Source organism: Dreissena polymorpha, chromosome 12, assembly GCF_020536995.1.
Source record: "Dreissena polymorpha isolate Duluth1 chromosome 12, UMN_Dpol_1.0, whole genome shotgun sequence".
NCBI lineage: Eukaryota > Metazoa > Mollusca > Bivalvia > Myida > Dreissenidae > Dreissena > Dreissena polymorpha.
The window spans coordinates 66,608,023-66,620,171 of NC_068366.1; the positions used below are offsets into that span (position 1 = coordinate 66,608,023).

Genomic DNA, 12,149 nt, shown 5'->3' on the forward strand with positions numbered 1-12,149 from the left:
AACCAACAAAATCCAGAATGTATATTTTATTATGTGTTTTATATTTTCATGTAGTAACAAAAAACAAGATTAAACACCATAGGATATATATCTTATACAAACTATAGCTTTTCAAAGATGTCTTAGAATACTGTTAAATGAGTTACCCTCGTAAACCATTATTTATATTTAAAACGTTACACACATTGCAAGTCCTTTATATGCATCTTAAATGGAGATTCACAAACACTAACACTTTGTTGAATAGTCAGAAAGTTCTGCGTAATGTCATTGTTTTCATGACCACGTGTTGTATTGAGAACATTTATTTCGCAAAAAAAGTGTAACTAGAAACGGCGCCGTACTGTCTTTTGTTCATTGTCAATTAATTCAACACACGTTAATTGGTCTCCAATATAAACTTGTTTTGCTTACAAAGCAATTTGCATCAATTTCTAATTTACGTTTCGTCGAAAGTGGAATGCCAAAATCGGAAAGCGTACGTTGCGACATTCTAAACACGAATGATAAGTGGTACAAGTTCAATATTTTTGTAAAATGCATATCTGTGTTTGCCAATTAACATATTTTGACAAGTTACAAACGGGTCATAATGTTCTTAATTGAACCAATGGTGCAGGCCTACTACTGTTACAACAATTAACAACTTTTGGCCAAACAGGGTCCAAGACGGGGTATCAACTTCTTTGCCGACATTCACACGTTATTGTAATCAAAACATCGTGACAATAAACAAGCACGTGCTCCAATTAAGCGCGGTCTGCCTAACCGTGAACAGCAAACGTGTTAAGATTGTCGTCTGCTACAATTCATCAACACACATCTACTGTGAGCCTGCGCCAATTGTATTGGATAGGAGGCGGAGCGTTATTTTAATCGACAGCTTTAATATTAGACTGCGCCAATTGTATTGGATAGGAGGCGGAGCGTTATTTTAATCGACAGCTTTAATATGTCACGGGTTGCTATTTTCAGCGTATGGCCAATTTTCAGGAAGTACAATGGACGTCATGGGGTTTTGTAATCGGCGTATGGAAACAATTATCGGGCGTAATATACGGCCGTACGCCGCTTAGTGCAAGCCCTGTTTTAAATTAATTTTTATTAACTTAAAACTGTTTTGCATTTAATTGAAATCAAATCAATATTTTACAGATACAACTGGTGTTTTTTTTTTAATTTAATTACGCGTAAAAATAAATGTTTTGATATAACTGAATTATGCATGAAATGCACAATTTCCACGTGAATAACATCGAGGTTTTCATCAAGTCTCCTATGTAACTGTGCACGATTGTATCCGGACCGATTGGTGTTACAAAGCCACTGAAATTATCGATTGATATTGACACATGGTTATTCACGCATGACGTATTCACAACCGCGCGAATCTTCGCTGATAAAAGTCGGCTTAGAAGCTTGGTTAAGAGGCAATTAAGATGTTATCAATAAGGTCGCGCGCCGGAAAACAGGGCGGCGGCCTTTGAAAAGGGCAGCGTGGCGCTGATTTGCTTTGAAAGGGGCAGCGAGGCGCTTCAAAAAAGCGGCGTGGCGCCGCGCCACGCTAAAACGGCCTGGATAAAACACTAAAAAATTATATGAAATTCTATAATTTTACTGATATTCCAAAGGCCAGAAAATTTAAGTCAATTAGCATACTGAATGGGCACATCACACAACATGTTTTATATTAAAGCCATAACCAGATCGTCACAGTTCTCTGGTCTGGGGTAATTCTTATGCTTTATAAATTGATCAAACATCTCACTGTCAATACTTTTCTTAAACAATAATAGTCAATATTCTGTCTGACATTAACTTAAAATACTATTCATCATAACAATTAAAAATTCTAAAATGTATGGCTTTTGCATAAAAAAATATAATAATTATAGTTATTTTCATTCCTAAACAACATATGAATCACTAGATTCAGGGGTCTCAGAAGAATTAAGCCTATTTATACAAATACTTAAAGAGGATGAATATTGTAAATCAATGAGTCTTTTTGCACTAGTCTGTATGAAACAAGAGGGCCAAGATGGCCCTAGTTCGCTCACCTGAGAGGAGTCCGTTCATTCAATCTTGACCAAATGTCAAACTTGACCTAGATATTGTCCAGACAAACATCCTGGTCAAGTTTCATCATTATTTCATCTGCGAGTCATGATCAATGTACCTATGAAGTTTCATGATCCTAGGCGTAAGCATTCTTGAGTTATCATCCAGAAACCATTTTTCTAAGTCGAGTCACCGTGACCTTGACAGCCATTGTGTGAATACGTTTTTTGGCACTGTGACCTTGACCTTTGACCTAGTGACCTGATAATCAATAGGCGTCATCTGCGAGTCATGATCATTGTACCTATGAAGTTTCATGATCCTAGGCATAAGCGTTCTAGAATTATCATCCAGAAACCATTTTACTATTTCAGGTCACCGTGACCTTGACCTTTGACCTAGTGACCTGAAAATCAATAGAGGTCATCTTCGAGTCATGATCAATGTACCTTATTAGTTTCGTGATCCTAGGCATTAGCGTTCTTGAGTTATCATCTGGAAACCATTTTACTATTTTGGGTCAACGTGACATTGACCTTTGACCTAGTGACCTGAAAATCAATAGGGGTCATCTACGAGTCATGATCAATGTACCTATGAAGTTTCATGATCCTAGGCCTAAGCGTTCTTGAGTTATCATCCGGAAACCATTTTACTATTTTGGGTCATTGTGACCTTGACCTTTGACCAAGTGACCTGAAAATTAAAAAGGGGTCATCTACGAGTTATGATCAATCTTCCAATGAAGTTTCATGATCCTAGGCCTAAGCGTTCTTGAGTTATCACCCGGAAACCATTTAACTATTTCGGGTCGTGACCTTGACCTTTGACCTAATGACCTGAAAACAATAGGGGTTATCTGGGAGTCATGATCGATGTATCTATGAAGTTTCATGATCCTAGGCATAAGCATTCTTGAGTTATCATCCGGAAACCATTTAACTGCTTTGGGTCACCGTAACCTTGGCCTTTGGCCAAGTGACCTGAAAATCAATAGGGGTCATCTGCGAGTCATGATCGATGTATCTACGAAGTTTCATGATCCTAGGCATAAGTGTTCTTGAGTTATCATCCGGAAACCATTTTACTATTTTGGGTCATCGTGACCTTGACCTTTGACCTAGTGACCTGAAAATCAATAGGGTTCATCTGCGAGTCATGATCAATGTACCTAAGAAGTTTCATGATCCTTGCATAAGCGCTCTTGAGTTATCATCTGGAAACCATCTGGTGGACGGATGGACTGACATGAGCAAAACAATATACATGTACCCCCTCTTCTTCGAAAGGGGGGGGGCATAATGCGAAAACTGCCCCCCTCCCAGCAGCCATGTTATTCAACTGACTGGAACCATTTTCTAACTCAACTCTCGTATCAAGGAAACAAATGTTCTGAGCTAATTTCAAGAAAATTGGGCCAAAAATGTGACTTCTACAGTTTTCACATGTTTTCACTATATACATATAGAGAAAAATGCCCCGCCCACTGGCGGCCATGTTTTTTCACCGATCCCGACCATTTTCAAACTCGTCGGAGATATCAATAAAACCAATGTTTTGACCAACTTTCATGATGATTGGGAAAAAATTGTGACTTCTAGAGTGTTTACAAGGTTTCTCTATAGCCAAATAGGGAAAACTGCCACTATATACATATAGAGAAAAATGCCCCGCCCACTGGCGGCCATCTTTATTCACCGATCTCGACCATTTTCGAAATCCTCTGAGACATCAATTGAACCAATGTTTTGACCAACTTTCATGATGATTGGGCAAACATTGTGACTTCTAGAGTGTTTACAAGGTTTCTCGAAAACCAAATAAGGAAAACTGCCCCGCCTTATGGCAGCCATGTTTTTCAACGGATCAGAACCACTTTTGAACTCAACCAAGATATCATTAAGACAAACATTTTGACAAAGTTACATGAAGATTGGACATGAAATGTGACTTCAACAGTGTTTACAAGGTTTTTCTTTTTTTTGACCTAGTGACCTAGTTTTTGACCCGACACAACCCAGTTTCGGACTCGACCAAGATTTAATTGGGACAAAGCTTCTGACCAAGTTTCATGAAGATGGGACAAGAAATGTGGCCTCTAGAGTGTTTACGAGCAAATGTTAACGGACGGACGGACATACATCGGACAAAGACCGGTAAAAAAAACACAGTACCTAAAATGTGCAGTAAAAAGGGATATTTTACTGCCTAAGTTGGAATTATTCTCAACCTGCTAACACTTGACACATTAACTTCACCTATTGGATTACTGGGTTGCTTGCATCATTAGGATTAGATGTCAGAGCTGAATATAAATTGAAACAAATACGAAAATAGTTTTTGTCCTAAACAAAAATGGGTTGTTTTTTTTAGAACGAATTGGAGCTTCATTGACAAGTTAAATCAAAGCGCTGAAGGCACTGAAGTTGTTTGCTATTGCATAATCTTCGAAATAACTCAGTTTTCAAAATTATGTTATAGCATTTTATATCGCAAGTTTGAAATGAAAACAACCCATTCAAAAGAGTGTGTCTTAAAGCACAGGTCGAGATGTGTGTGCACAATGTTTATCCTCATATTAAAATTTCAAAGGACCATAACTCTGTGAAAAATCATCCGACCAGAACCCGCTGATAATATGCACATCTCCTCTTGGTAGTGAAGCTTCCCATAAAGTTTCATTGAATTCCGGTCATTAGTTGCTGAGAAATAGCCCGGACAAGAATTGCACTATATGTACAGTTTATAGAAAATTTCAAAGGGCCATAACTCTGTGAAAAATCATCCGACCAGAACCCGCTGATAATATGCACATCTCCTCTTCGTAGTGAAGCTTCACATAAAGTTTTATTGAATTCCGGTCATCAGTTGCTGAGAAATAGCCCGGACAAGAATTGCACTATATGTACAGTTTATAGAAAATTTCAAAGGGCCATAACTCTGTGAAAAATCATCCGACCAGAACCGGCTGATAATATGCACATCTCCTCTTGGTAGTGAAGCTTCCCATAAAGTTTAATTGAATTCCGGTCATTAGTTGCTGAGAAATAGCCCGGACAAATTGTGCATGGACGGACACATGAATGGACGGACAGACGAAGCGGCCACTATATGCTCCCCTCCAAAATAAATTTTGGGGGAGCATAAAAATAAAACAAATTTCAAGAAATTATGGTGTGTATTGCAATATATAACAGCTTCTATGTCTGCAAAATAGTAAAACTTACAACATATCCCTCGCTGTTCGTAACTGCTACAGTCACATTGCCCTTGACAAATGATACCATTTCTGATGTGGAGCCTTCTCGATAGGTGTGAACGCAGTCTAGTTTCAGCTCAGCACCTTCCAAAATTGCAATCTTGGTCAAATGAGGATAAATTTGCAGGGTCGGCACTGAAACAATACAATACAACATGTTGTTCACATGTTTTGAGAATGGCTTCGGTTCGAATAGTGAAAAGTCAAATCCATCAGTTATTCTATGTCTTTTCTTACCAATAATGATTCAGTCGGAGACCTTTTTGAATGGGGAAAAAAATGCTTAGTTTGAACAAACATAAGAAATAGCAAGTGTTTTTAAATTTTGCAAAGGTTTAACTCATATATCTGGAAAGGGAAATGTATTGAATGTTTCAATTTATTCATTGTCAATGGACTGGGCCAAAAAAACCTTCTTCGCAAGGAGCCTCTTTTTCTTCCCCTTAACCAAAAAGGCCCTTTCTCCTACAGAAATTTCTTTAAAATCATGCATTTTTTCTAAATTTCCAATCTACCTCAGTATTTTTCATTCCCCAAAGCCAGAAAATTGTGTCTTCCCCTCCCCCCCCCCCCAAAAAAAAAGGCTGTGGCCTTTCCCCAAAGTTGGTGTTTTGGCCCTGATGGAGCATGCAACTGTCGCAAAGTGGCATATATACATGTAATGGTGATAATTGTGATGATTTGGGGCCTTGTTAAAAGTAAACTTTATTGGTCATCAGTTTTATTGCTTCAAAGATAATGCAACATTGAAATATACCAACTTTGCGCTTAAATGTGAAGTTTTTGTCACAGTGTATGAAGCCAATACAAGACTGTTACGTTGACAACCATGAAAATCATAAAGGTAAGTATTGATTGTTTTTAGCAAAATCAGTGTTATTATAGGAAATAATTAAACATTTTTCATGCATTGGTTATACTTAAATGTGACATGATATTTTCACTCGTCAAAATAGCAAGTTCAGATTGTATAATGCAAATGTAGAAAGTGAATGTTAGATTCTGATAATGTTGAAACTCATTTAAAAATGCAAACAGTTACCCGCCTATATTCACAAGCTAACAAAAAAACAAACAACAGAGACAGTTTTTAATCATAATTTCCTTTCATTCAATATGATTACCAACACACAATCTATTCTGTGTGAACTCTTTATATCCTTTAAACTAATAAATTCACTACAGGATGTACTGTTTAAACAAGAGGGCCAAGATGGCCCTAGTTCGCTCACCTGAGAGGAGTCGGTTTATTCAATCTTTACCAAACGTCAAACTTGACCTAGATATTGTCCAGATAAAACATCCTGGTCAAGTTTCATCATTATTGAACCAAAACTCTGGCATATGGAGTGTTTTTGTTTTTGTAAGATTTGACCTGGTGACCTCTATTTTGAGTTGACCACCCTTACCAAACATCAAACCTTGCTTCCAAAAATAAATATTATGACAAAGATTCATAAAATCGGAAACAAAATTGTGACCTTGTGTTTACAAGGATTTTGTATAATATAATGAAAATTTGGACAATCTAAGAGCAATAATTATGGCATTAATTATGTGATATATATAAAACCAATCTTTTCACCAAGTTTCATGATGATTGTACACAAAATTTGATTTCTAGAGTGTTCACAAGCTTTTTTTACTATATAAATTTAAGAAAACTGCCCACCCACCCCCCTGGCAGCCATGTTATTCAACTGACCAAACCATTTTCAAACTCAACTCTCATATCAAGGAAACAAATGTTCTGACCAAATTTCATGAAAATTGGGCCTACAGTACACTCCACGCGTTTTCCCCAATTTCCCTCCATACTCCGCGGGTTTCGACCTGGAGGGAGATTAAGAAAATTCCGCTATACGCGGCGTTTGCATGATTTTGGACGCGGCGGTTATCGATCGGCAAAACTGATAAACCGACGCGGCGGCCCTCGGCGTTGGCAACGCGGGGGAAACTCCGCGTTTTACGAGATAGCGATCAATTTAATTTTGTTTGACTTCCTGATTTTCAAATAAAATTACATTTATTACAAGTACATACATGTACATGTAGTATAATATTTACAATTAAAAAAAACAACCAAGATAGATCGATCCCGACGTGGTTGTAGAAGTAGTTGTGGTTGTATAGAAAACTCGTTGATTTACGACACACAAAACGTCGTCTTTTAACTAATACTTACCAATTAATATAAACACAGTTTGCAACATTGTTTTTATTTTGATAATTTAATCCAAAGTTTTCATGTAAGCAGGTGATTTTCTATAATGAACATGTATACAAATGACCAAGGACCCTAAAAATCTCGCAAATCTGTGTGAATTGACAGTTTGACGTAATCAAAGAAAAGCCGCTTCCTGTCTAAAGGCATAACTTACTCAAGTAAACACGCTCAACGAATGCATAAGGAATGGTTTTAATTGTCGGAACAAAGTCTATTCTCTGCTCGCTAATGCATTGATTTTCTCTTTGTTTGTAGGTTATTCCATTGATTGCTAAAAGGTGGTAACTATTGAGTTGATAATTGCATTTAATATTCACAGTTGTATTCTTGTTGCGTCGACATTCTAAACAATGTTTACCAGTAATTATGGACCAAATCGGCAGAGTGACATTCACACATGTTAATCCCTTTTGTCAAAACACCGAATACAGCAGTTTACACAATAGGTCAGTAGACAAGCTTTGCGTGTTTTCATAACGTCTAACACTTAAAATCCAGTTCCGCCCAGATGTCTTCTGTAATCAGTTTACAGTACAATTAGTGTTAAAATAATTACTCTACTAAAATACCGTAACGATAAAGATTCGGCGTGTTCGATTTGAAATTATTTTAGAGGAAATATCAACTTATTCGCGATATAATTTCGTTAATAAATACCAAAGAAACTTTTAACCGAAATCAACAATGTTCTCTGCGCTACAAAGTTTGTATCAAAAAAATCAATACACGCACGCTTTGCAGGAGTATACATTGTACCTTGACCTTGTACATTGCAGCATAATTTTCGCGCGCTTTTGTTGGGAAATATACATGACTGTATATTGGAAGCATTTGTAAACGTCGTGTTAACAATTAAAAATCGTAGTGTGTTTCGGATTACTAATTATTATTCTCATTTGGAAATTTTACGGAACATTTATTCTTGTGTCGTATGTGTTATGATTTAAATATTAATTTGTCAAATGTATTATATTAGACTAATTCATATTGTAGACGTACCTGTGAATTAAAAAACATAATTTTTATACGTATTAATTTTCTATACAATTATCTTTTTATACATGTACTACAGTATTTAAACAATTTATTATAACAATGTTTTTATTTTTTGGCATGCCCAGAAGCACACTGCTAACGCGGCGTTGCGCGGCGATCACTGATAAGAACGGAAGGTGTCTGCATTTACCGACTAGCCTAAAGTAATACACGCAGCGGGAATTAGCGAACGCGGCGTAACGCCGAGCGTTTTATCGAGTTCACCTCGCTCTTCCAACGCCGCGTGAACACTCGCTAGCAGAAAAAACCCGCGGAGGGAGCGCATTTTTTGGGGAAAACGCGTGGAGTGTACTGTATATGTGACTTCTGGAGTGTACACATGTTTTCACTATATACATATAGAGAAAAATGCCCCGACCACTGGCTGCTGTGTTTTTTTCACCTATCTGGACCATTTTCTATCTAGTACCATACATCAATACAACCAATGTTTTGACCAACTTTCACGATGATTAAGCAAAAATTGTGACTTCTAGAGTGTTAACAAGGTTTCTCTATAGCCAAATAAGGAAAACTGCCCCCCCCCGGCAGCCATGTTATTCAACTGACCGGAACCATTTTCGAACTCAACTCTCATTTCAAGCAAATAAATGTTCCAACCAAATTTCATGAAAATTGGGCCAAAAATGTGACTTCTAGAGTGTTCACATGTTTTCACTATATACATATAGAGAACAAGGGACAAAATTGTCACAAAACCAGGTTTTTATTGTGAAAAAAAAATCTGATAAAGGGAAAAAACTCAAACTGAACTTTTGAAATGAACAAACAAAATTAACCCCCTTTGTAAGTTTGTTTTTAAAAAAAATCTATTTTTAGTCGTGGCGACCTTGACATTGGAGATATTGACGTGATTCTTTCGTGCGACACACCGTCCCATGATGGTGAACAAATGTGCCAAATGATTTTAAAATCTCACAATGAATGACATAGTTATGGCCAGGACAAGCTCATTTATGGCCATTTTTGACCTTTGAACTCAAAGTGTGACCTTGACCTTGGAGATATCGACGTAATTATTTCGCGCGACACACCGTCCAATGATGGTGAACAAATGTGCCAAATGATTTTAAAATCTGACAATGAACGACATAGTTATGGCCCGGACAAGCTTGTTCCGCCCGCCCGCCAGCCCGCATTCGCCAATCTAATAACCAGTTTTTCCTTCGGAAAACCTGGTTAAAAATGCCCCGCCCACTGGCGGCCATGTTTTTTCACCGATCTCGACCATTTTCGAACTCGTCTGAGATATCAATAAAACCAATGTTTTGACCAACTTTCATGATGATTAGGCAAAAATTGTGACTTCTAGAGTGTTTACAAGGTTTCTCTATAGCCAAATAAGGAAAACTGCCCCGCCCACTGGCGGCCATGTTTTTCAACGGATCGGAACCACTTTTGAACTCAACCAACATACATGTATCATTAAGACAAACATTTTGACAAAGTTACATGAAGATTGGGCATAAAATTTGACTTCTACAGTGTTTACAAGTTTTTTCTTTTTTTTGACCTAGTGACCTAGTTTTTGACCCAGCACGACCCAGTTTCGAACTCGAACAAGATTTCATGACTCATACTCATAGATTTGTAAGGTATCGAGTCCCAGGACTCAGATGAGAATACTTGTAAAAATATCACTGTAAAAGATGTAAAAATCTTACTACAATACAATCTGATGACAATTAAATCCTAGAGTGAAGTCGGAGACAACAAACGCTTTTTAACAGATCATATTTCGAAATAGATTTGGAACTTATTTTCATCGAATAAACACGTCAGTACCTTTTTTTAAACAAAATTCCGCTAGATACAGTTTTTGATTGATTTCCTTGAAGTGACGTGTTTTCTGGATAAAAATACGTTTTAAACTAAAAGCCAGGATTGCTCAGAATCGTCCCGGATCGATGAAGGTATCAAACTTGACATTTACACAATTTAGTTACATTAAAATTATAAGTTATTTATCAATTTTAAAATCTTCAATTTGTTTGATCTATTAGAAGTGTTTTGACAATCTTTTTACGCAATTCAGTTAGCAAAACTAATATTAAAGGTCGATCCCGGCTTTTAGTATAAAACTTTAAGGGAGTTGACCCTGTACAATTTTATGACTACTGTAACACGTAATTTGCAACATACAAGATTCACTTACACATTAGGCAAAAAAGGTCCGTTTCTGGTCTCCTTTGGGGAAAAAAACATGGTCGGTAGGTAGGGATTTTTTTGTATTTCGGGTACTAGAATGGAAATGGGAGCGGAAAGTTATGCGAAATGAACCGAAATCGTACATGTACAAATGTAATAATAAGAGAGTAACTAAAAAATCCCCCAAAAAGGGAAACGCCGCGAAAATTCCCCCTGCTATGGGTAGCGAGCCGCTTCCCCTAAATGGATTGAGGGCCCTGCCAATAAAAAGTTTAGGGTCGGCGCCGATTCAGAAGACATGGTCGGGCGACCGATTTTTTGGCCTTAGTAAGGCATGCTAATAAGAATGATTGACTCATACTTGCGCATCTCCACTCACAAGAAAATACAAGTTGAATGATAAATATAAATGTTTTGATTATACATTGTACATGAGTCAGGGCACATGAAAGATTGGTCAGGGCTAGTACTAAGTAGGTTCTGCATTTACGAGCCCAAACGGGCTAGTTGAAAAAAAGTAAGTGTCGAGGCCTGCACATTAAATTTATTACTAATGGTATTATATATATATATTATATTTTTATTAAATTCATTTTGTTATTTCAGATTTCCAGAAAGCTGCTGAAGCACCCAATATGTGGCAACTTAATCAGGCTGCTACATGTAAGAAGGTGTCAATCAAAAGACTAACAACTAATTCAAAGGGCTTTTATTGACTTTTCAAATGTGTTATTAATATTATACAAATACTGTAATTAAATCAACTTATTAAACATGCTGTTATATTAATGCTCAGCTTTTGTTTGTATTATAAACAAGCAAATTCGTTGAATTGATATCCTCCGCCAATATGCTTCTGGACACAATAGTATTATATTTGACACTCAAAAAAGCATTTTTTCAAGATACAAAGGGCCTTAACTCCGTTAATAACAGATGGTGAACAATGCCATTTGGCATGCATCATCCATTCATCCTCTTATCCATATATATACTCATACCAAGTTTCAGTGACATCCGCCAAAGCACTTCCAAGATATGGCTCTGGGCGGACGGACAACGCCAGACCAATATCCCTCCGCCTATGACGGGGGATAAACAAGAGCACTGCCTTGCGGGTGCAGACCGCTCATCTATTTTTCTTTTTAAAGGTGTAGGGACCTTTCTCAATTGTAATCACAAAGGAGGGAGGGGTGGAGTGGAGAGGGGTGTATAGTGTGGGGGTGTGGTCATTTACATGTATTACATTATCTTCCAAAAATGAAAAAAAAATGCAAAAACAAATTTTTATTTTTTTGGGGGGTGGGGGGGGGGATTCTTGGGTGGGATGGTTGGACGGTATTTCAAAAATAAAATAATAAAAATAAATATTAGTGTTTTTTTACCATGTTTGAAAAA

The 12,149-nt window shown here is 37.1% G+C and overlaps 1 protein-coding gene across 1 annotated transcript in view; it reads right to left on the minus strand.

Moving 5' to 3' along the window:
• Positions 1–12,149, minus strand: part of LOC127852244 (neuroplastin-like) — a 55,402-nt gene that overhangs the window by 34,413 nt on the left and 8,840 nt on the right. Inside the window, exon 2 of the mRNA XM_052386138.1 lies at positions 5,289–5,455. Coding sequence (XP_052242098.1) covers positions 5,289–5,455 — 167 coding nt within the window. The remainder of the gene's footprint in view (positions 1–5,288; positions 5,456–12,149) is intronic.